At 40.1% G+C, this 25,865-nt stretch overlaps 1 protein-coding gene and 1 long non-coding RNA gene across 7 annotated transcripts; both read left to right on the top strand.

Annotated features, from left to right (window-relative positions):
- The first annotated feature begins 10,707 nt into the window (after nt 1-10,707).
- On the top strand, nt 10,708-20,400 carry LOC145112851 (beta-adaptin-like protein B). Of its 6 annotated transcripts, XR_013710666.1 has the most exons (7): nt 10,708-12,304; nt 12,383-12,475; nt 12,936-13,252; nt 13,335-13,444; nt 13,533-13,644; nt 20,116-20,214; nt 20,300-20,400. XR_013710666.1 is itself a non-coding variant. In XM_079048976.1 (6 exons), the coding sequence occupies exons 1-4, from the start codon at nt 12,296-12,298 to the stop codon at nt 13,020-13,022; spliced, it is 273 nt and encodes a 90-aa protein (XP_078905102.1). In that variant the 5' UTR covers nt 10,708-12,295; the 3' UTR covers nt 13,023-13,252; nt 13,335-13,444; nt 13,533-14,043. The 6 variants fall into 6 exon arrangements, 1 of the variants encoding a protein (XP_078905102.1); XR_013710663.1 differs by lacking the exons at nt 20,116-20,214; nt 20,300-20,400 and adding an exon at nt 12,562-12,619 and having other exon boundaries at nt 13,533-14,043; XR_013710664.1 differs by lacking the exons at nt 20,116-20,214; nt 20,300-20,400 and having other exon boundaries at nt 10,708-11,957; nt 12,153-12,304; nt 13,533-14,043.
- Nucleotides 20,401-21,408: 1,008 nt separating this feature from the next.
- LOC145111563 (uncharacterized) lies at nt 21,409-22,837 on the top strand. Its single transcript, XR_013710312.1, has 6 exons — nt 21,409-21,494; nt 21,725-21,788; nt 21,884-21,981; nt 22,069-22,199; nt 22,280-22,389; nt 22,612-22,837. It is a non-coding gene; the product is annotated as an uncharacterized LOC145111563 (long non-coding RNA).
- The last annotated feature ends 3,028 nt before the right edge of the window (nt 22,838-25,865 follow it).

A 25,865-nucleotide genomic window follows, 5' to 3' on the forward strand; every position in this document is an offset into this window, starting at 1 on the left:
GGTTCGCGCTGAACCAGCTTCGCTTGGGAGCGAAGGACTGGTGGAAGTTTGCGATAACCAGTTTTACTCATGCTGATCATTCTTTAGTGACTTGGGAGAGGTTTGTTGTGATGTTCCGAGATGAGTATGTTCCCCCGGTGGAGAGGGAACGGTTGGCCCATGAGTTTCTGTCTCTCAGGCAGAAGACAGAGTCGGTGACTGTGATTACGCGAATGTTTCACGAGAAGGCGTTGTTCTGCCATGAGCATGTGTCGACTGAGCAGGCACGCATGAGCCGGTATATGAGCGTTCTGAGGAAGGATATTCGAGAGTTCGTGGCGAACTCGTCTTATCGGACGTTTTCTGAGCTTCAGGAAAATGCCAGGAGGAGGGAGATCGAGCTGGAGACTCAGGCCAGGGAGGATGCAGAGTCTAAGGGGAGAGACCGGCGGCCAACACAGTCGCAGCCGGCAGCCAAGCGGGCTAAGCCCACTGATTCGAGATAAGGAGGCCAGAAGGGCCGCACTTATGGCAAGTGCGGCAAGAGTCATGAGAGATCTTGCCGGGCAGGGATTTGCTACAAATGTGGCAAGGAAGGGATATAGCGAAAGATTGCCCCAAGGGATTTGCAGTCTGTTTCCACTGCAATCAGACCGGCCATCGAAAGGCCGAGTGCCCTCAGCTTGTTCAGGGATCAGCCTAGGGTTCCGCTCCTGCTGCATTGCGTGCTACTGATGTTCAGTCGGTGAAGGCCGAGGTTGTGAGGGCTCGTGGGAGAGCTTTTCAGCTGACAGCGGAGGAGGTCCGCGCAGCACCTAATGTCGTGGCTGGTACGTATTTCCTTATCATTTATTTTGAGAATTATTGTGCTTATTCTGTGCTGTATCTAGGCATATTTCTTGTGAATTCTGTACCTGCTTTGGTGTTATTTGACTCGGGTGCGAGTCGATCCTTCGTGTCTTTAGCTTTTAGTCGTAACATCAGTATCCGACGGGAGGCGTTGAGTCGACCTCTGAGGGTTTCCATAGCCGATGAGCATGCGGGTTTTGCTACTGATGTATTCCGAGGATGTGTGCTGGAGATTTTTGGTGTCGAGTTTTCGATTGACCTGGTACCGATCACGATGGGTGATGTCTGTGTCATCGTGGGCATGGATTGGTTGAGCCTTTTTGGAGCAGTGTCGACTGCGAGCGTCAGATGGTGACTATACGAGACCCTAGTGGGGGAGTGCTTACAGTATATGGCGAGGGTACCAGATCTGGGTCAGCTTTCTACTCTGCTGCCAGGGCGAGGCAGAGTTTGCAGCAGGGTTGTATGGGCTTCCTGGCGTACGTGATGGATACGCGGATTTCGTCACAGAGGCTGAGTTCTACCGCCGAGGTTCCGATAGTGTGCGAGTTCCCGGATGTTTTCCCCGAGGTGTTGCCGGGTGTGCCTCCCGAGAGGCAGTTGGAGTTATGGATTGATTTGATTCCGGGGGCGGCACCTATTGCCAAGGCACCTTATCGCCTTGCACCACCAGAGATGCAGGAGTTATCCTCACAGCTTCAAGAGCTGCTGGGGAAGGGATTTATTCGACCAAGTAGCTCGCCGTGGGGAGCGCCGATCCTTTTTGTCAAGAAAAAGGATGGTTCACACCGGATGTGCATTGATTACTGGGAGTTGAACAATTTGACGGTCAAGAACCGTTATCCACTTCCGAGGATCGACGATTTATTCGATCAGCTGCAGGGGGAATCTTGGTTTTCCAAGATTGATTTGAGATCCGGATATCACCATATGAGAGTATGAGAGGAGGATATTCAGAAGACGGCCTTCAGAACTCGTTATGGGCATTACGAGTTTGTAGTGATGCATTTCGGGCTCACCAACGCACCGACGACGTTCATGGATCTCATGAACCGGGTGTGCAACCCTATGTTGGACCGGTCGGTGATCGTGTTCATCGACGATATCTTAGTATATTCGAGATCCAGAGAGCAACATGAGGAGCATCTGCAAGAGGTTCTTGGGGTTTTGAGGTCGGAGAGGCTGTATGCCAAATTCTCCAAGTGTGATTTCTGGTTACGAGAGGTCCAGTTCCTGGGACATCTCGTTATTCAGAATGGGATATTGGTCGATCCGGCCAAGATTGAGGCGGTTATGCGATGGGAGGTGTCGAGATCCCCATCCGAGATCATGAGTTTTCTGGGATTGGCCGACTACTATCGAAGATTTATCAGTGATTTCTCCAAGATTGCAGTTCCTCTCACCAAATTGACCCGGAAAGGTGTTACTTTTGTTTGGGGGCCTGAGCAGCAGGCATCATTCGAGACCCTTCGCCAGAGATTATGCGAAGCTCCAGTGTTATCCCTTTTGGAGGGAGTGGAGGACTTTGTGGTCTATTGCGATGCGTCTATCTCAGGGATGGGTGCAGTGTTGATGCAGAGGGGTCACGTGATAGCATATGCGTCGAGGCAGCTGAAGCCTCATGAGACGAGTTATCCTACCCATGATTTGGAGTTAGGGACGGTGGTGTTCGCCCTCAAGATTTGGCGCCACTATCTTTATGGTGTTCGATGTACTATATACACGGACCACAAGAGCCTAAAGTATCTCATGGATCAACCCAACCTGAATATGAGACAGAGGAGGTGGTTGGATGTGGTGAAAGACTATGGTTGTGAGATCCTGTATAATCCGGGCAAGGCTAATATGGTAGCCGATGCCCTGAGCCGTAGAGCCGAGAGCGCTCCGATCCGAGATGTGTGTATGAGGATGACGATGATGACTCCAGTCTTAGATACCATTCGAGAGGCCCAGGTGGAGGCCGTGAGACCGGAGAACCGCAAGAGGGAGCGGGTGATTAGGCAGGTGTCTGAGTTTGTGACAGACAGTCGTGGGCTTATGACTTTCCGAGGGCGGATTTGGGTGCCCTATACTGGCGGAGCTCACCGTGTTCTGATGGAGGAGGCGCATAGATCGAGATTCTCGATCCATCCAGGAGCCACTAAGATGTACTTGGACCTGAAGAAAGATTATTGGTGGCTCTGTATGAAGAGCGACGTGGCTTGGGTAGTCGAGAGGTGCTTGACCTGTCGCCGAGTTAAGGCCGAGCACCAGCGTCCTCATGGCAAGTTGCAGCCACTAGAGGTTCCCCAATGGAAGTGGGAACAAATTTCCATGGATTTTATCACCAAATTGCCAAGGACCGCGCGAGGTGTCGACGCGTTTTGGGTGATTCAAATATACCATTAAACGTGAAATTTACTAAATATGCAAAATATTGTTACTATTTATTTTACAAACGATTTATTAAAAACATGTTGAGACGCAACGATTTTCACACCAACACAGAAAAACAAACTTATAAACTATAATAGGTATAGATTATGGAACAAGGTTACTCTTTTACAATGTACAGATAACGGATAAACAAAAAGGGTTTTCAGTTATTACTCGTAAAAACGTTGAAGCAATTTGTGAGAAGTTTTCGTATGCTTATCTAAGTACTGGTAAAAGTCCTGATTTACAACCAGAGTCTCTTGTAGGGAGAGCGAGATATTTGTGTATAGATCTATTTGGGACTGACAATCCCACACCTAAACTGTTAGCTACAGTTAGGCCGGCAGGCTTGTGGTGACAAATGTCTTTAACGTTCCGACGCCTGAAAAACGTCGTAATGAGGCCGACTGGGCCAGTATGGTTATAAGAACTCACAAAGAGAAAACAACGACATATTTACGAATAATATATTATCAAATAGTTTTATTTGATTATTAACCTTACATTCGGATTTCAAGGCAAATATACTTTCAAGGGTTTTATTTAAATAATAAAACTATATTATATTATTTGTAACTACTAAATGTCTTGATTTACACCTAGTTACACGAAAAGCAAAACTTTATACTATTTACCGATATGGTACAAACAGAAGTTCAGAATAACATATATCAAGTATTCTTATTACTAAAGTCTATGATTACTTAATGTATACGTTAGGATTATATATAATGAAGATCTGATAGGCAGTGGAATGTGTGATTTCCGCCTTTCTTCCTGTTCCTTGTTTGGTTGTGGGCTTAGGGCAGATTCACCCAATCGACTGTCCGTTCGATTTTTATTATATATAATTTGTATACACTAAGTAATCATAGGAGGTAACAGTACGAGTCATACTAAGTACATGAATCAGAATCTCGAATCACAGGTTATAAACATAAGAAACTTATACTTTTTAGTCTCAAAGAATGTGTGTTTTTAGTCTCAAAGAATGTGTGATTTTCGCCTTTGTTAGTGTTCCTTGTTTGGTTGTGGGCTTAGGGCAGATTCACCCAATCAACTGTCTGTTCGATTTTATTATATATAATTTGTATACACTAAGTAATCATAGGAGGTAACAGTACGGGTCATACTAAGTACATGAATTAGAATCTCGAATCACAGGTTATAAACATACGAAACTTATACTCTTTAGTCTCAAAGTACTAAAATTACGATTTGTTTATTAAGAAAATATTAGATTTTATGGAAGAACACATTAACATTTTTAATAAGAAAGAACATATTTTTCCACCAAATACATATGAACTCACCAACTTAAATATTGACACTTTTTCAAACCACTTGTATTCTCAGGAAAGTTAGTAGACAAGTACTCTATCAGACGTTACGAAGACGGAGCATTATAGCATTACGCCTTATCTTTTGCTATAGTTTTAATGTTAAACAAGTAATGTTTTGAACACAATGTAGATACCATGTTATTAATACAATGGTTGTTGTTGCTTTGATTACTATTATTCAATTGTTGTGATACTGTACATGACGTCCTCCGCCCCCGAACGTTTCCGTCGTTCCGGTTTGGGGGTGTGACACATGGTTTCCTTGGGTGGAATAAAAGTATCTTTAACAATTGGTTGAGTAACTTCTTTCGGAATTGGAACAGGCTTAACAATTTTCTTTTCAACTTTCTTTGGAGAAACTGTAACAACTTTCTCAACTGGTTCAGGACTAGGCTTTGAAGGACTAGCCTTAACTCCCTTCTTAGAACCTTTCCTCTTCTTTTATGGACCACCAACAACTTTTGGTAATAACACACCAGTTTCAATAGAAGGATTGATAGTTGTAAGATAAGCTACCAAAACTGGATTTGTAGGATCAACTCTTCGAAGCATAGCATCATGAATACGTGCAATTGATGGAAACTCATCCAGATTATCCTCCACCGTCTTTGGATGATACAAAGCAAATTCGGCCTTAGGTTCATCTTCAGGAACATCAATACCTTCCTTTTCATACGCATACTGCAAAATGAGACTCCAGTAACGAGCACAAGAAATTCCATTCACCACATTCGTGTTACTGATGCTTTTAGAAATTCTTCCCACAATTGTGTCGTATAATCAACCTGTAATTCATAATAATCCCTGCTACCATGGCATATATCTCCATTTTTGCCTTATACAATCCAACACTTCGACCCATAAGGCATCGAAGAAAAATACCAAACAAGAAATTCCAGATGCAAGGCAAAGAAGATTTCTTGAAATCACTTATCTTGGTTAAAGTTGGTTGATAACCCATTTAATTGAACATGTGAAACACTTGTTCATTCGAGACCTCATAGAAACGACCAACATTGGGAATTTTCAAGATTTGAGCAAACGTCTTCTTGGTTAACGTGAACTTCTTCTCAATAGTTAATTGAAAGGTAACCACCTTGATTGTCTTGTTGAACACCACAGTAGAGCCAACAAGTGACAACCGTGTCATCGGTACTGAAAAAGATGTCGACATTGCTGCAGACAAAACAGAGTGATTCAAAGCGACAATGAGCATCTTTGACCCTTCAGGATACTGTGAAACATCCGGTTGAACTTAGTAATTAGTACTTTGAATCTTCATTAAAGGTTAAGAAGTAACATCTTCTGTTGTTTAAGATGGATCAACATGATCATTAGCAACCGCCATTGTTAGGGAAAATTTGATCGCGTAAAGTTGTACAGAGGTAACCCAACACCCTTTTATACAGAAAGCCCGATTTGAATTTGAAGCGGTTAAGCCTTAAATGTAGGCCACATGTCACCTTGAAAACCGGATCAGTAGCCAGAAAAGTAGCCACGTCTGAAAAGTGATGATCACTTTTTCCTTGAAAACCAAAAGGTAACTAGAACATCATATCAATCAGTCTGTTTGCTTGTACCAATGGGATAAGAACCGTCAGGAACCCTTCGGCATAGAGGCAAGGCTCTTTCTCTTTTGGGTTGAGAAGAAAAGTCATACACCAAACTTTTCGAAATCATCAACCTGAGTTGGTATTACACAGAACCTCAAGGATTTCGGTGTGTGTTTATGTGTGCCAAAAATTGGGATGAGATCAAGATAAAAAAAATTAGATCTGTGATGTCAATGAAAAATCGACATAAAGCAATAAGATCCCAGACAAAGATCGCTTCGTTCTACATCAAGAGAGATGTAGAAAAGCTTGTGTAGTTTCCTGTGAATTACAATTGAATACTCATAGAGGAGTATCAAAGGGCATCTTTTGAAAATCTTCGTGGGTAGGCTAAAATTTTATTACATATCACAACTCAAAATAAGTGTGATTAAATGTAAACAAAATTACTTGTTTGACAAGAGCAGTCAGTGACAAGTATGCTTTGGAAAAATATATCAAGTAGCGAAGAATCAAATTGATATTCAGACTGAAATCAGATTCCAAAAAACCAAAAATTGTCCTGAATCTTGTTGGGTAAAAATGTCGTGGGTGTCGAACATTTTATCAAGACCACTCAAAATGAAAGAATATGATTTTGAATATCGAAGAAAGGTACAGAACAAATGTTTGGTTGCATTCTTGAACGAAAAGTTCACCGTCAATTCCTTATGAGTTTCGAAATTGTGGGTTTCACCTTCATCACAGTCTCATGAATCAGGATCATAAACACAGACTTTGGATATGCCTAAATCCTGGTTGGTTCGAACCAGAGATCTCTTGGGCATATGTCATTGTGTGTGAACGTGTAAGAATATTTGATGAAAAAGATTGGTTAGAGAATCGAAAGTACCTCTGCTATTAGTGGACCAAGCAGGAAACTCTTAACTCATTTGAAAAGAGTAAGGTAGCTCAGAGAATAATGTGAATATAGCCTGATTGGGAAGGAATCCTCGTGATGAGAAATCCATTAAGGCTTCGAAACACATTTAGTCATGGAGGCTTGGGTCGACATGCTACAGCATGCTTCTAGGGACACCTAACTAGTGCAAAGTATCAAATATATACCTTTCCCTAGAGCTGCAAAACATGTACCACTAAAGATCTTCGCTAGAAAGCTTCACAAGCATGTTAACCAAACAAAATAGAAAAAATATTTTTGGCTTTTTGATTTTTGAATGAAAATAACAAAAATAATAAAATCTTTTTGATATTTTTGATTTTTGAATGAAAATGACAAAAATAAGAAAATCTTTTTGATATTTTTTATTTTTGAATTAAAATGACAAAAATAAGAAAGTCTTTTTGATATTTTTGATTTTTGAATGAAAAGAACAAGAAAAGAAAGAGAAATGTACCAGACTCGCGAAGTGTAAAGTGTCGACTAAAAGAGTGAATGTATCGACATAACTCTTGGAATGAAGTAGCGAAGCGTGTGCTGAATCGTTCATAGGAATGTCGAAAGTGAAGCGTGTCGAACGTTGAATAGTGAACAGTAACCTCTGAATGGATCAACGAGAGTTCGACATCACTTGGCATTATAAGGAATTCAGACTAGGAACAACATTCGTATCTACCATGCCTAAGCCAGACAAAATTCTAAGAAAACTCTTTTCTAATAGTTTTGTAAAGATATCAGCAAGCTGATCTGTTGTCTTTACAAAGTGAACTTCAATGTTGCCATCTTCAACATGATATTTGATAAAGTGATAATGAAGTGCAATGTGTTTAGTCTTTAAATGTTGTACAGGGTTATGGCAGATGCGAATAACACTTTGTGAGTCACAATACAACAGAATTTTCTTCATGTTGATTGCATAATCCCGCAGTTGACTTTGAATCTAAATGATTTGAGAAGTGCAAGCTGCAACAACAACATATTCTGCTTCTGATGTGGAAATTGAAACACAAGTTTGTTTCTTTGATTGCCAGGTCACAAGCTTCCCATCCAAAAGTTGACATCTGTCACTTGTGCTTTTACGATCAAGTTGACAACCACCTAAGTCAGCATCCGAAAATGCTTGAATGAAAAACCCTGTTTTCGAAGGATACCATAATCCTAACGAAATTGCGCCTTTGAGATAGCGAAAAATGTTCTTTACAACTGTTAGATGAGGTTCCCTGGGATTCGATTGGTACCTAGCGCAATTACAAATGACAAACATTATATCATGTCGACTAGTTGTTAGATATAATAATGAACCAATCATGCTTCGGTATGATGTGAGATCAACAGTCGGCTTATCCAACGAAGGACCAAGCCTCATTCCAACTGCCATTAGTACTCTCAGCTTTGAACTATTCGTCATTCCAAACTTTTCAAGCAGAGTTCGAGAGTATTTATCTTGATTGATAAAGATGCATTCTCTACTTTGACGAATGTTTAATCTTGGAAAATTGTTGATTTTCCCCGTCATGCTCATCTCAAATTGACTCTTCATAAGATTCTCAAATTCACTTGATAAAGCAGGGTCAGTAGAGTAAAAAATAATATCATCAACATAAATTTAAACAAGCATGAGATGATTCCCAACTTTCTTTCGAAAGAGAGTGGGATCAAATGATCCTTGTTTAAATTTTGACTGTTTTAAGAATGTGGTAAGAGTTGCATACCAGGCTCTTGGGGCTTGTTTTAACCCATTAACAGCCTTATCTGGAATATAACAATGATCAGGGAATTCCTCATTCATAAAACCTGGGGGTTGCTCGACATACACCGTCTCTTCGAGTTCACCATTTAAAAATGCACACTTGACATCCATTTGATAGACATCGAAATCCTTGTGTGCTGCATAGGCTAAAAATACTCGAACAACCTCGAGTCTTGTGACAGGGGCGAAGGTTTCCTCATAATCTATACCTTCTTGTTGCGAATACCCTTTAACAACTAGCCTAGCTTTGTTCGAACAACATTTCCATCTTTATCAGTTTTATTTTTGAAAATCCATTTTAAACCTACTGTCGAAACATCATCTGATTTTGGAATGAGTCTCTAGAATTTGTTTCTTTCAAATTCAGCAAGCTCAGATTGCATAGAAACAACCCAATCATGATGTTCCATAGTAGCCTTGACTGATTTTGGTTCGATTTTGGAAATGAAAACATTGAACATGCAAAATTCTTGATGAACATTAAGTACCTCATTCTTTGCACGAAGTTGAGCTCTTGTCAACACCCCATCGTGAGGATCACCAAGAACTTGTTCTTTTAGATGACTTCGAGTCCATTTATCTATTGATGGATATGCAGGATCAAAGTCCAATGGTGCATCTTCGAACATTTCTTCATTTTCCGATCCTTCCCATGCATTCGACATATTATCAGGTATATCATGAAAGACATCAGGTTGAACATTCGAAGTATTTGAGATCCACTTTGCTCCCCCTCAACAATTGGATCAATAGTATGATGCTCCCCCTCAACATTATCATCCAGTTGATGTTGACCCCCCTCGAAAGTATGCTCCCCCTCAACACTACTAGTTGAACTCAAGTGCTCCCCCTCTACTTGATCATTGGGTACCAGTGGTAAACTTTCGTTGGTCATCGGAGAATTCGGTGAAGAGTTCATATCAACAACATCCTGTGTGATAGTCGAATCATCAGTGTGCTTCGATGCTTCAGGTACTTGATTATCATCAACATGAACTTCTGCATCAATTGCCCTGTTAGGAACACCAAAAATTAAATCATAATCAAAATCTGATAAATTCCAACTATGATATTCATCATTCGATTCATCAATGAATGGTTTTTGTTCAAAGCATTTTTCCGACTCTTTTAACATAATAATCATCAAAGGTAAGATTAAAAGTTTCTTCGATTTTCCCGGTTCGTTTGTTTAACACCATGTATGCAACCGAATTATGACAATATCCCAGAAATATCCCTTCATCAACTTTTGACTGAAATTTCGAAAGGTTATCCTTAAGATTCATAATGAAGCACCTGCAATCAAAAACATGGAAAAATTAAAATTTTGTTTCCTATTGTTAATGATTTCATATGGGGTGGTATTAAATCGACGATGAATGAAAGATCGATTTTGAGTAAAACAAGCTGTCGAAACCGCTTCAGCCCAAAGATATTGTGGAAGATTCGCATATGTAAGCATGGTTCTTGCTGCTTCACAAAGAGACCTGTTCCTTTTTTCGACAACACCATTTTCTTGAGGTGTGTAAGGAGAGGAGAAATTATGCGAAATTTTGTAACACCCATAAAAAAATAGGCCAAATTTAAACTTTTTAAAATATTTAGGAACACTAAAAGAAAAATACCCTTTAATGACGCGCTAACAATGACACTAGCTGATTTACGATACGCATTTTTGTGTGCCCTTAAAAATAATGTTAGCCTTCCAAAATTTGAAGGATAGAGGACACGCATTTTTGCGTTCCTTAAAATTAATGTCAAAAAAAAATACAAACACGGAGGGCACTTGTTTTTAATGCGTGTCCTCTAGAAATGTCGCTTTATATTTTTTTATCAAACGCGCGTTTTTAAAGGGAAAAAATGAAATCCTCTGGAATTCTAAAATTTTGAAGTGCCTGCTTCTTCAATCTCTCCTCTGTATCTCCCTTTCATTCACTCATTCCTAGTGTTTTTTCAAGAACCATTCTACCTAGGGCTTTTTCAAAAAAATTCAAAACGCTCTCCGATTCTCGATCGGTTCTCCCAGGCCTCTGCAACAATCGATGATCTCACTTCAGGCTTACTTCTTCTCCGGTGAGCATAGGATCACCTCCCCGCGTCCATCCTCCTCGTCATAAAATCATCCAACTAGGGATTTTTTTTCTCGATCTCTTCAGGTCCTTCCTCCCAAAATAAGGAAGAAACTAGTTTGATTTCTCCCGTAAAACCTGGACGACCATGCTCCTCGCTTCCACCACCGTCAATTCACAACGATGTCTTCTTACCCATTCCTTCTTCCTTGCTCCAGATTTGTGACCTTCTTCGAAGCTATCTTATCCTCCCCCACCTGAATCGAAATCGATGAAACCCTACCGGCCCTTCATCATCAACAATCAACGCCTCCATCAACCAGCTAGGGCTTTTATGGCAGACCTCCACAAAATTAATCAAGTTTCATCCTCGCAGTGTCGGCGACTCCTTACTCTCACACACGCCTATGCCGACGACTGCGACTTCCTACACTCACGATGTTGGCGATTGGGGTTCAAGTTTCATCCTCGCAATGTCATATCTGATTGGCTTGAAGGCGGTAAACCAAAAATGAGAAAGAGGAAGGCAACATTATCGGGGCCTAATAGAGAAGACGACGAGACGAATCTCTTGGGAGATTTTGTTGCGTAGCGTCGATTGGGTGTTTAACTACATTCTTCGTGCAAATATCGAAGTACATAGGCATCGATTGGCCATTTTATTGCAAAGCAACGGTAACAAAAAAGAAAAACCATTTAGTTTGTGTTTTGTTTTCTATGTAAATGATAAATCAGAAATTGAATCTCCATCTCCTATCATCATTCAATTGCAATCTCTTTGCCTTTTATTATGTATTCCAAATATTTGATTTTTATTTTATGGCTGATCTTTATCTGAAACGGGTCGTAAGCCCTTCACGAATCTTTAGTTATATTCTATATTTTGATATTTTGATTTGGAGGATTTGTTTCTTTGATCGATGGTTAATGATTATAAAGTCGTCATGGAAAATCTTAATCCACAACGGTTTGCAGGTTCATATACGCTCTGTAATTTAGATTTGATCCGTCGATGGTTTCAATCTCAAAGATCAGATCTTTATGATCAGGCGTTTCCAGGTTCTTCTCTCTTATGTTGTTCTAAGCGTTATCAGGTTCTTTTTCTGGTCTCACAATCAAGAGCAGTTAATTAGATCATTTATTGTGTCTGTAGTAAAATAATTATTTTAAATTCTACAATCTCTCTCTCTCTCTCTCTCTCTCTCTCTCTCTCTCTTTATGTAGAAATTTACTAATAATTGTTTTTTTTAACAGGCATCAATGATTTGGATAATTGTTGAATATGATGAAAGAATTGATAATGCTGATGAACTTCTTGAAAGCTTCCTTGAGACTTTCCCTGAAGAACCTGCACAGTTAAGCTTTTTCTCAAAAAGCCAACCGAAGGACCACAACAGATGATTCAGGTAGTAAGGTTGAATACAATTTTTTGTTTTTACTTTTTTTATTTATAATTTTGACTTTTTAGAATTTACACTTTACAGGTTGTTTTGAATAATGCAACTGTAGAGACTAACAATCCAGATCTTAGAGATCGTGCTTACATATATTGGGGTCTTTTATCAACTGATCCTGAGGTTTATAACTTCATATCATAAAATATTTATATTTCTTTATTCAGAAAATTTAAATTGTTAATATTATTTATTTTAATGTATGTTAGGCTGCTAAATATGTTGTGTTAGCTGAGAAGCCAGTTATCAGTGCTCTTCGAATCAATTGTATACCACAAACCCCTTGAAACATTCATTTTCTTTTTATCTCAATCTCTCGTCTATGCAAAAGACATGAATGCCCTTCTCATCATCATCTTAAAAAATAACCCTAGAAAGCTTGTCCAGTCCATTTATGTTCTATTCAGTCTCTTACCTGTGCAGTCACTGTCATGTGTCTTTGTAGAATGGTAAATGAATATTTTGTAAATTGATGGTGTTCACTTATGACATATGTTATATTGGATTTAGATATAAAACATGTTCATATTTTTTTGAAATTGTAACATCTTTTTTAGCATTGTTTTCATGTCTTATTGTCCAGGCTGAACTTGGAGGAAATGCAATATTAGCTGTGTCAATGGCTGCTTGCAAAGCTGGAACTGCTGAGAAGGAGGCATGCACAATCTAATAATTTATTTGATCGTGGAAGTTATACCATATTACTGGTGAAGGGATGATGTGAAGTTTAACCATTTGAGGGGATGAAGTTATACCAAAGTGAGGGGATGATGTGAATGGGATAAAATCGCAAAATACTTGTTCATATAGATTACTCTGCACATCTTTTTTTGTTATCAAAAGTGTAGTCGTGAGGTCGTCTTATAACCCACACACTGTACATTTGAAGAAACAAATTTGGTATAAATTCATCCCTTCATCAGTAAATTTGGTATAACTCATGTTTGTTCAGATTTAATGGTATTATGTTTGACTTTGACAGCTAATATGGGACATAGCCCTTGGGTTGCCACTAGAGAGATCAAGAAGAGCCCTTGGGTTACCACCCACTCCCAATGCCATCATAGAAGAAGACCCTACTGTCCACAATTTGTATTATCATTATTTGATTTTAATAATAATTTGTTTTGTTTTTATTGTTGAGGCTATAGACTGATAGTCTTATGTTTTATTAAATCAGGAGGATCGGGTTTGAAGAGGAAATTACCAGAGGGAGAGGGAGAGGGAGAGGGAGAAGGATCCCATTTGAAAATACAAAAATAAGTAATGAGCATGTATACCTTCCCGAAGAGGTGGGTAATCCACAAAACTGTCGCAGTGTAGATATTATGCAACTATAGGAATCACAAAAAATCAACTATAGTTAATAAAGCCATTAATAACGTTGTCATGTCTGTACATATATCTATGTTGTTGGGAGTTATAGAATTCCTCAGATGAAGAAGTGTGTATGTGATTCAGTTGTTCAGTCTAGAAGAGGTTGGGTGTTCCAACATTTGGTTTTATTGAATTTACAGGGACCAAACTGTTACGCCTTAGATAATATGTCAGAACTGACAAGAACAAGGTGCACCTAAAAATAGTAGTGGAATATGTGATCTTGTCAAATGGTAGGTAGAAAATGTTCTAGAAATTAGGAACTGAATTATACGAATTGACAGAAGTGTGCTTATATAGACATGTTACGGATTTATGATATTCTTCATGCTTATGTATGTTGGGAATAATAGACAATAAAATAAATTTCAGAACACAATATTTAACGTGGTTCGGTCTAATCTGACCTACGTCCACGGGCCAACGAGAGAGAGGATTTTATTATCACCAGAGAAAATTACAATCATACAAGGCTAAACTGCACTTGTAATCTGATCACTCAGTATAAGGTATCACTCATGCTTTTGGCTGCCGAATTAAAGGCTCTGCACAAAAGGCTTCCTCACTATTTCTACTGAATATATAAGAGAAGTTACTTGACTCTTATATATGTTTTTGTTGTGTTTTGGTGCATCTTTTCCCTTCAACATATGCTTCCTTTTATAGTAGATGAAAAGGAATAAAGAGGAGAAATTAGTGGAGCAAATCAAGGAGTAATTTATGGAAAGAGAAGTGGGTGGGAGACAATGGTGAGTCTCCACCAATTAACTCAACAATCTCCCACTTGGAGACTTGAACCATACGGTCTTCTCTATCATCCAGCTCTTGCAACACACACACACACACACTCTCTCTCTCTCGTTATCTGCCATGCCTTCCTCCTCAAACTTCTGGAAGGCCAGTTGAAGTCATGCATAACCACCTTGGTGAACATATCTGCTGGATTCTTCGTTCCAAGGATTTTCTTCAGATGTAGAGTTCCATTACTGATTAACTCTCGAATGAAATGGTACCTCATCTGAATGTGTTTCGTTCTACTGTGAAACACCGGATTCTTAGCTAGGTGAACTGCACTTTGGTTGTCACAATGCAGTACACAATCCTCCTGTTGAAATCCAAGTTCTAATAAGAACGTTTTCAACCATATAAGCTCCTTGGCCGCTTCTGCAATAGCCATGTATTCTGCATCTGTGGTTGAAAGAGCAACACTCTTTTGTAACCTGGACATCCAACTGATTGCCGTACCTCCTATTGTAAACACATAACCTGTTGTGCTTTTACCCGAATCCTCACATCCACCCAAATTTGCATCGGTGAACCCTTCTAAGACCACCCCCTTTATTCTGTAACATAGGGCAACCTCAACTGTTCCTTTCAAGTAGCGTAACAACCACTTTACTCCTTCCCAATGCTCTTTTCCTGGATTCGACATGAACCTACTCACAACTCCCACTGCTTGAGCAATATCTGGTCTGGTGCAGACCATTGCATACATCAAGCTACCTACCGCAGATGCGTAGGGAACTTTGGCCATCTGTTCTTTGTCTTCTTCCGTCTTTGGGGATTGCTTCTTTGAGAGTTTCTGACTTCCCAAAGGCGTACTTCTTACTTTAGCATCTGCCATGCTGAACTTTTCTAAAACTTTCTTGATGTACTTAGATTGAGAAAGTTTTAGTGTACCGGTAACTCTGTCCTGGGCTATGCTCATGCCCAATATCTGCTTAGCAGCCCCTAAGTCCTTCATCTCGAACTCTCTGGACAACTGCTTCTTAAGCTTGTCGATCTCCTGCATGTCGGATCCAGCGATCAACATGTCATCAACATATAATAACAGGATGATGTAAGAGGAGTTGAATTTCTTCAAGTAGCAACAGTGATCCATCTCACATCTGTGATACCCACTCCTCTCCATGAAGCTATCAAACTTCAAGTACCACTGTCTTGGAGCTTGCTTCAATCCATACAGACTTTTCTTTAACTTGCACACCAGTTTTTCCTTGCCAACTGTTGGGAAACCCTCTGGTTGTGCCATGTAGATGTCTTCTTCCAGGTCACCATGAAGAAAAGCTGTTTTCACATCTAGCTGCTCTAGATGGAGATCTTCAGAGGCTACAATACCCAAGACCATTCTGATTGTAGTCATCTTCACAACTGGAGAGAAGATCTCATTGTAATCAACACCCCTCTTCTGTTGGAAGCCTTTTACCACCAACCTGGCCTTGTATCTTTTACTGCCATCAATCTCATCTTTGACCCGAAACACCCATTTGTTCTGCAATACTTTCTTCCCTGCTGGGAGCTTGACCAAGGACCACGTATGGTTCTTGTCAAGTGAGCTCAACTCGTCTTCCATAGCCCTTTTCCACTGTATGGAATCTTTCATCCTTAAGGCCTCTGGATAAGACTCAGGTTCACCATTCTCTGTCAGCAATAAGTAATTTGCTGAAGGAGAATACTTGTTTGGAGCCTTTCTTGGTCTAATGGATCTCCTGACAGTAGGAGTTCTAGTCCCTGTACCTTCTTCGACTTCTTCTTCAAAACTATTGTCTTCTTCGCTCCCACTATCTCCAATATTATCATAGCTCCCACTGTTTCCAGAACTTTCACCTATCTCCGGAGTACTGATAGGTCTTACTACGTCGTCTTCAGAGATTTCTTCAAACTCGACTTGACTCTTTGTTTTCTCTGGTTGCTTCTTTATGCTAGAGCTTGCTGCAAGTTCATCCTTGTATAGAGCATTCTCGTTGAACACTACATCCCGACTTCTGATAACCTTCTTTGTCTCGTTATCCCAGAAGCGGTATCCCATGTCATCCAAGCCATAGCCTATAAAGGTACACTTTCTTGCCTTCGCTTCTAGCTTGTCTCTTTCAGAATCTTTCACCTTCACATATGAGACACAACCGAAAACTTTCAAGTGCCTGAGTGAAACCTCACGACCACTCCATTCTTCTTTCGGAATTTTGAAACCTAGGGGGACTGAGGGTCCTCTGTTGATTAGATATGCGGCTGTGTTGACCAAATCTGCCCAGAACATCTTGGGCAAGCCTGCATGTAGTCTCATGCTCTTCGCCCTTTCGTTTAACGTTCGGTTCATCCTCTCAGCAACTCCATTCTGCTGAGGTGTCTCCGGAACCATCTTCTGCATTCTGATTCCTTGGTCAGCACAGTAATCAACAAATTCTTTGCTACTGTATTCACCCCCATTATCAGATCTGAAACACTTGATCTTCAAGTTAGTTTCATTCTCAACAATAGCTTTCCATTTCTTGAAAGTACTGAAAACTTCAGACTTATGTTTCAAGAAATAAACCCAAACTTTCCTTGTGCAGTCGTCAATGAAAGTAACATAATACCGGGATCCTCCCACTGAAGAAACTGTAGTGGGACCATAAACATCTGAATGTACTAGCTCCAACTTCCCGGACTTGGGTGGACGACCAGTCTTCACGAAAGTAACTTTCTTCTGTTTACCAAGAACACATGGCTCACAGAAATCAACTGTTACAGTCTTCAGATCTGGAATTCTTCCTTTGGAGGCTAGCATCTTCATTCCCTTCTCACTCATATGCCCAAGTCTTTGGTGCCATAGAGTAGATGCCCCAGCTTCTTCTACAACATGTACTTCAGAGTCATCAGCTTCCACCATGTAAAGTGTACCCCGCTTCTGACCTCTAGCAATAACTAAGTTTCCCTTCGTTACCTTCCATTGCTGATCACCAAATGTAACATGGTGACCCTCGTTATCAAGCTGCCCCACTGATATCAACATTCTCTTTAGGTCTGGAATGAACTTCATTTTCTTTAAAGTCCAATTCGTGCCTAAAGTTGTCTTGAGAACCACGTCTCCGACTCCCGTGATATCTAGACTCTTGTCATCAGCTAATCGAACATTTCCTTTGTAATGTCTAAAATTATGCATCACATCTTTGGAATGAGTGGCATGAAACGACGCACCAGAATCCATGATCCAGGATTCAATTGAGTTTTCAACCGCACAAATGAGCGCGTCACCTTCAAAATTTGCTGCCATATTTACTTCCTCCTTGCCTTTATCTGCCGAAGGCCTCGAGCACTGATTTCTGAAGTGACCTTTCTCCTTGTAGTTCCAACAGGTAATATCCGACCTGTTCTTTGACTGACATCTCTTTCTCGACTTTGATCTTCCTCTACCGCCGCCTCCTCTATTGGACCTTCTTCCCCTGTCTTCAGTACTAAGAAGACTACTGGAAGATTCTCCGGCACTCCGTCTGCGTACATCCTCACCAAGGATTAAATCGCGAATACCTTCGAATGTTAGCTTAGCACCTCCGGTTGAGCTGCTAACTGCTGTCACCGTATCGGACCAACTTTCGGGCAAAGATGATAATAGTAGCAACGCCTCGACTTCATTCTCGAATCCAATATCAACCGAAATCAATCTTGAGATGATTGAGTTGAATTCATTCACATGATCTGTCACCGAGCCACCTTCCTTCATCTTTAGATTTACTAACTGTCGAATCAGAAAAACCTTATTTGCTGCTGAAGGTTTTTCGTACATGTTAGATAGCGCCTTGATCAACCCGTGAGTAGTCTTTACATTGACAATATTGTAAGCTACATTTTTTGCCAATGATAATCTCACCACACCAAGTGCCTGCCGATCTAACAAGTCCCAATCCTCCTCCTTCATATCTTCGGGTTTTTCTCCGGACAGTGGTTCATGTAACTTCTTCTGGTAGAGATAATCTTCGATTTGCATTCTCCAGAAACCGAAATCGTGACCATCAAATTTGTCGATCTTAACCTTCCCATCTTCTGCCATAACTTCGAAAGAACAATATTGTATACTAGAATATAAATCTGTCGTACACAAAACGGTCAACCTTGTTTCTGATGTGGCCGATCAGACTAAGCTGCAACCACAGAGCATACTACAAGATATGACCTCCTTCAACCTTGTGCTCTGATACCAGTTGTTGGGAATAATAGACAATAAAATAAATTTCAGAACACAATATTTAACGTGGTCCGGTCTAATCTGACCTACGTCCACGGGCCAACGAGAGAGAGAGAATTTTATTATCACCAGAGAAAATTACAATCATACAAGGCTAAACTGCACTTGTAATCTGATCAGTATAAGGTATCACTCGTGCTTTTGGCTGCCGAATTAAAGGCTCTGCACAAAAGGCTTCCTCACTATTTCTACTGGATATATAAGAGAAGTTACTTGACTCTTATATATGTTTTTGTTGTGTTTTGGTGCATCTTTTCCCTTCAACATATGCTTCCTTTTATAGTAGATGAAAAGGAATAAAGAGGAGAAATTAGTGGAGCAAATCAAGGAGTAATTTATGGAAAGAGGAGTGGGTGGGAGACAATGGTGAGTCTCCACCAATTAACTCAACAATGTATATTTCAAAACCTGTTCAAAGTTCTAATTTGTGTGATGGTTATAATTGGAGTAGTTTATGTTTATGATGTGCAGATGACTCACAAATATCTGATATTCCTACGATCTCAAATGTTCGGCAGGATCTTACAAAGTGGCAAGATATACATGCTAAACTTGTTCTCTCAGTTGTAAAGGTAACTTCCTAAATCCTTTTGATAGCAGAGAATAACATCACATGAAAGGATACAAATGAACTAGCGACTTCACTTTTTTTTTACATACTGAAATTCCCTACCAGATACCCCGTTGCTTATTTTATCATATTTTGTTATCTTAAGGCATAGATTGTTGGTTTCCATGTCCACCTATTCACTCCATTATTTTGAAACAAGATAGTAATCATCTTTATGTGATCTTTGTGTTATTGCCTTAATAGTAATTTTGCAAGCCTGCTTCTCTCACAATCTTTCCAACTACTATGAAGTATGCATTAAGTACAATAAAACATCTAGCAATCAAACTGTACAATCATTCTTCTTTTACTCTTCTAAACCACATATAAGATATAAGTTTAGCTTACTAACCCCTTACAACAAGAAGCTTGATTTTGCCCCTAGGGTTCTACTCAAAGTCAAGTTCTTTCATATTTTGCTCTAAATCTTTACAAACGACTTAAAATCTGAGCTATCCATATTCCAACAAAAATCCAACTCTCTTCTCTTGTTCTCTTACTCACTATATATGGGTTTTAGGTAACAGTGTAACATAAACAAGTAAATAATTTTTGATTTGGAAATTTCTGAAATAAACCTCTATTTATAATATACATAGCATGATTGTCCCCCAACTTCCCTTGTTTGCAAATTAGACCTTCTTTTTATGTATTATAATTTCTTCAGTTTAAATAAACTCCCACTTGTTGAATTTCTGAAATATTTGATCAAATAAGTTATTGGTTTAGTTGAAGCAGAAACTGTACATCCCTCAGTTCCATCTTCTCTTGCAGGGGTATAAATGGCAACCAAAGAAACATCTTCTCTTGCGGTTGAGTTTAACTGTTGGAGAAGAGGTTGAAATCGAGTACGAAGTTGATGGTTGGTTCTATGTAAGTAGTTGTCATATTTAAGTTACTGATGTTGTTGTATTAATCTGTATATAATACCCGACTGAGTTACTTTGAGTGACTGCAGGTGAAAAAGAAAGGAGCTGTTCGGGATGGAAAAATAGCTGGGCTGGTCCCTACCCAAAGTAACGACATATAGTAACTCCTGTGCTGTCGCTGGACCATCTGGTTGTGTATAAAAGCTCAATTGCACAGCCTCCTGCCACAATAATAAAATATAATAAAAAGATCTTAAGTTTTGTATGAAGAAACAATAGAAATTAGTCAAATTTATTACTACCTTGTCCAATTTTCTCTTAATGTACAACACTAATTGCTTCAATTTCTCCAAGTACTGCACATTCTCATGCCTCAAGTGCAATTGCAAACTGTAGTCACCCTTGGGCAGTTTTGCCGACTCCGGGTACACATCACCCATAGCGTACACACGCTGTAATAATAAATAAATAATTACAAAATATGACATCTATAGCAAGGACATGACTTGATTAAAAAATAAAAATACATTGTTAGAATCTGAAATCATATAAAACTGTGAGTCAAACTTGTTATCATAGATATGGTTGTTAAGTAAAGGTATCTGTGGTTTCACATCAGCTCCTTCTTCCAACTTGAACTTATAAGTCAAAGTCAACGCAAGTATCTGTTTCCCATTGGGTAATCTATCTCTATCTGCTGAAAGAGCACTCATTTTTGCATCAACAGGCCGATAAGGAATCCTAATCTTGTTTAGCTTTGCGATCGGAGTAAGTTTCTCAGATGATAACAGAGTTGGTCGGGAATGAAAACTAATTCTCAACCAATGCTATTATACCTTTCTCGGTACGACTGGAATCTAAAAGTGTTGATGCTTTTTATTTTTATTTTCAACTCATAAGTATATATTTATTTGCTGATTTTTCAAACACAATGTATGATGAAAAACAGGGCATTAAACTTTACTTCCTCCTTAACAACCAAGTCGCCTGATGTGAAAGCTTCTATATATGGACATATTCATCAGCAGAATATTGATATCTTATCAGTCACTTTCCGATCCAAAGGCATACAAGAGTGATCACTCACAACTTATTCAAATATGCACAAGTCCCTTCAGGTAAAAATGTTCATTTATGTCGATATTTATGAAGAATATTTATGTGTGTTTGGCCTTATATGTTGTATTTGGGGAACAGAGAGGCTTCCAAATATGAACAAAGCTCCTACTTAAGGATACTTTTGGACAGCAGAGATGCTTGGTTAGGTCCTTGGATTCCTGGAAGGTATACACTTGTTACATATCAACTTGAGGGGGCGTTTGGTTTGTGGGACTTTGTTGGATTTATCAAGAATTGGAATTCAATTCTGAATAAATTTTGTGTTTGGTTGTAAATAAGTAAGGATTTGAATTCAATTGTGAACTATAATTACTTATCCATATCTCTCATGGAATATTCTTATCTTTTTAAGTTCTTTGGCACAATAATCAATATCTTGATCCGACATGTGTTAGTGGTTTGGTCAATTATGGGATCACTGCACTGAAGGCACTAAGAGAAAATATGTCATTTGGGAAGGTATTACATCAAAGACCTAATTTTCTTTTAAAGGAAATTTGGAATTCAGTTACTTCACTTGTTTATATATATTGTTTTCTGAAAACGGTATACAGGGAAACAATCTGAAGGTTGAGCTTTTAAAGGAAATTTGGAATTCAGTTACTACACTTGCATCTGTCTCCCCAAAGCTGCCTCTTGGTTATCCAGCCAGGTAACAGTTTGAACTTTCTTCATAATTATGATGCTGAAGTGGTAAATAGACAGTGGTTTTTAACTTTTTATTTATTTTTGTGTAAAGATTGCCCAGAACAATGCTTGATGTAGCTAGAAAAATGCTAACAGAAGCTAGTCGAAACACTGGTTGCTACAGTTGAAAAAGAAGTTGGATGGTTACTTCTCTCATCCTTCTTGTCTTCCATGCCAAAGGAGGTATAACTGTTATTCTTCTTCAATGGAATTATAGTAATTCTTGATTCTGAAAACTGAAAACTGCTGCATGAGGTGTACAGGAGATAGAAGACCAGGTGTTTGATATTCTTTCGTTATGGGCTGATGTCTTTAGTGGTCGTGGCCAAGAGCATCAAGCAGATTCATCTGAGGTTCTGTCTTCTAAAATAAGGTTAGCACACTTTTCATCAGTTATGCCCTTTTTGTTGGTAAAATTACCCATCTGCCCTTTTGGATCAGCTTGGAACATGCGTCCACCGCTTGCCTCAGTCACGTGATTCTCAACCGTGAAATTTATTTTTTCTTTAAATTCTTATTGTATATTGGTTGATCAGGTGAAATAATAACTTATTTCATGCATATTTTTTTTAATGGCATTAAAGTTAAATTGTAGGGATAAATGCAAATCACAGCAAGAGTTGGGATTGATATTGAAGCTAAGAGACATGATGATTGGTAGGATTTCCGTGTTTTTATCAAGAGTTGGGATTGATATTGAAGCTAAGAGACATGAAGGGTTTCAGAGCTTCTTTAGACAGCTTAATGATGAGAACTGAAACAAGAAGGTGCCCCTTTATAGCAATGTAGTATTAGGTTATATAGTTAGCGAAAACCTCTTAATAACAATGTACAATAATATCCCTTTAATATCAATGTATTACAATTTTTTGACATGATGTTATTGGATGAAATTGATTGTTTTGGTATATATATTTTTTTCTATATTTTTGTATTATGCATAAAAGAGTATCGTAAAAGCACGTCGTATATGCATATTGTACATGGTTGCTGAAGTTTATGACATGCAAATGCGTGTCATCTTCATTTATGATAGGGGCTATAATGATACGCAATCCGTGTCCTAAACGGGCGTCGTAAGGCTACGACACGCAAATGCGTGTCGTCTTCCTTTATGACAGGGCCTTCCTTGATACGCATTGCATGTCGTAAATGAGCGTCGTAAATGTGTGTCGTAATTGTGCGTCGTAAATGCGCGCCGTCTATAGACGACGCGCAAAAGCGTGTCGTCTCTCGTTATGACAGGGCCTTCCTTGACACGCATTTGCGCGTCGTCTGAGCGTTTTACGACACACATTGCACGTCGTAAAAGGCTGTTTTTCTAGTAGTGGAACCAACAGTTATTACCAACTTGTTTTCAAAAGAGTTCTATATCAGGGTATCCCAGAAACATAGTCATAAAAAGTGAGGAGCTGTACGATCACGCTTTTTCCTTGCCACGATTCCCTGATGTACCTGAAACAATAAACTGAAACTGTAAGCCCGAAAGCTTAGTGAGTTCCCCCAAAATACCGACACACATACAGTCCACATAACCATGTCAGCAACATCATAACATAACAAACTGAACATCATGTAACGGGTCCACAGCTTTACAGACTGGATTACCCCTGGGCCCACAGTGTGAGTCTGGATTGCCTATCGGCCCACACCTTACATCTGGATTGCCACCGAGCCCACAATACGAGTCTCCCTTAGTCCGTAACTGGATTGCTCCTAGGGTTTGTTGGCTACCGCACGGAGCAGTACAACCTCAACCCATCCCACATAACATATAACATAACTACTGAGCATGCAATAATCGTATAACATCACAGGTAGTCCTACAGGTCTACCTAACTGGCATAACCACTAGCATGCAACACTAACTCATACTCAACATCTAACACTACTAGGATAACATATCCAATGGGCCGGCCTTGGTGCCTTAGACCTCTTAGTATAGTGAGGATAAATCACCTGGCACTGCTGAAGTCCCGCAGATATAACTCCAACTGCTGGTTGACAGATTCCCCAAACTGTCAACATCAAACAATACCCAATTAATAATTGGGTTCCAAGCCCAAGGTCCAACTCACACTACAAGAACCCAAAAGTCAGTAATGGGCCAAAGCCTAACATATGGCCCAACTTTCCAAATTGGGCCCAGACCTCTACATGGTCTTTCCTTAAGGCCCATCCAATTATTCCAATCCAATTCCCATGGCCCAATATCACATAATCATAAAGGCCCAATTATGGCCCATCTATGGCCCAATTTTCCAAGTTGGGCCCAAGTCCTCACATGGGCCTTATCCTAAAGCCCATCTAATTACTTTGGTCCATTAACTTGATCTTGGATGGCCCACCAATAGTCCAATCGTCAAAGCCCAATAGGAAGGCCCAATTCAAGGCCCGAGTGAGATTAGGGCTTTCACATGAAATGATGATTAGGGTTAAGTGTTTCTTACTTAACCCATTAAGGACTTAATCCATTAAGGACTTAATCCATTAAGTCCATTATTGCCTTAAGCTAGTTTGCCAATGATTATTAATTATTATTTTAAGTTTAATAATTAATTCTCGTGTGTGTCCCAAACAATTCTCACAATTAGGGTTTTATGCTCTTAGGGTTTTCCAAACCCTAATTAGGGTTTACCAACCCAATACTAGCCCATTAGTCCATTGGTTGGGCTTTTAGGTCGCTTTGGGCCTTATTGGGCCCACTAGGGTTTTATTAGGTCAGTAGGGTTTCTTGGGCCCATTAGGGCTTCATTGGGCCCACTTTGACCAAGCATCCCCCAAACGAGTCAAACACAACAAAGCAAGCACACCGCCACCCGACACGGCGGCCGGTGGCGGCAGCCACCACCCTACGGTGGTGGTTTGAGCTTTTCTTTCATTATTCCACTTGTTACAATTTACAATACCATCCGATTAACACACACACAAACACTAATAAACACACACACAAAAATAACATCCTACAGAAGCATACACACCCTCCATGGCGGTCCTTGAGGCGGCAGCCACCATGGCCGGCGGCCATGGTGGTTTTTCTTGGGTTTTTCCGACAGCAGCAACCCGAGACACCCACACGCTTGCGAGACACAACTGAAACACACACAACCACTACACACACACCCGCACTTAACAGCGGCGGTGAGCAGCTGCTAAGAATACCGTCACAGTGGAACAGCCGTGTGGCGACGACGCCCACGACAATCCAACAGCGGAGGAACAATGGTGGAGGGCAGCCGCTCGAGCGATGGTCTTCCCCGGCTACGCACGACGTGAAACAACATCCAAACACAGCCACCCTCGCGGCGGCTCACCTTGGTCTCATTGCTTCCCTTCATATCCGACTACACGACGTTCCACCGTCGGTCTTGGTCTCTAGCAACGACAGAAATGGCGGCAGCGGCTAGCCTAGCGTTTGGCAGCGACTGTCGGCAACCCTTCGGAGTGGCGACGGCGATTTCAACAACGGTTCTCCGATCCCTAACCGGTGCAGCTACCTTCGACTGCTCACGATGGTTTCTCTCCGGCTACGCACGACGTCCGGCGACGTAGTGTTGGTGGTGTTCCGATGGCAAAACGGCAGACGACGAGGTGACGGCTGAGGCTAGTAGGTGAGGGAGGGGACAGCTGCATCCAACTATTTAGGGTTAGGGTTTTGAGGGTGACGGGTATAACAGAGTTAAATACCCCGAGCCCCATATGAAATATATCCCATAACAACCAAAATGGCCCCTCCTTCCCATACTTCTTTCAAAATAAATCCAATATTTACCATTTAACCCCCTCCTTCAGAAAATCCTTACAATTCAAGTCCCGAAATTACCAATCAGCCCCCTAAGTCTTTAATTC

The sequence above is a fragment of the Lactuca virosa genome, chromosome 5 (genome assembly GCF_052849685.1).
Source record: "Lactuca virosa cultivar CGN04683 chromosome 5, Lactuca_virosa_CGN04683_v6, whole genome shotgun sequence".
Classification (NCBI taxonomy): Eukaryota; Viridiplantae; Streptophyta; class Magnoliopsida; order Asterales; family Asteraceae; genus Lactuca; species Lactuca virosa.

What these genes read in the sequence shown, in the direction of transcription:
- LOC145112851 (XM_079048976.1), top strand. An exon ending in TTTTATCAACTGATCCTGAG is followed by an intron (nt 12,476 to 12,561) that starts GTTTATAACTTC and finishes AATGTATGTTAG; the next exon opens with GCTGCTAAATATGTTGTGTT. An exon ending in CAGTGCTCTTCGAATCAATT is followed by an intron (nt 12,620 to 12,909) that starts GTATACCACAAA and finishes CATCTTTTTTAG; the next exon opens with CATTGTTTTCATGTCTTATT.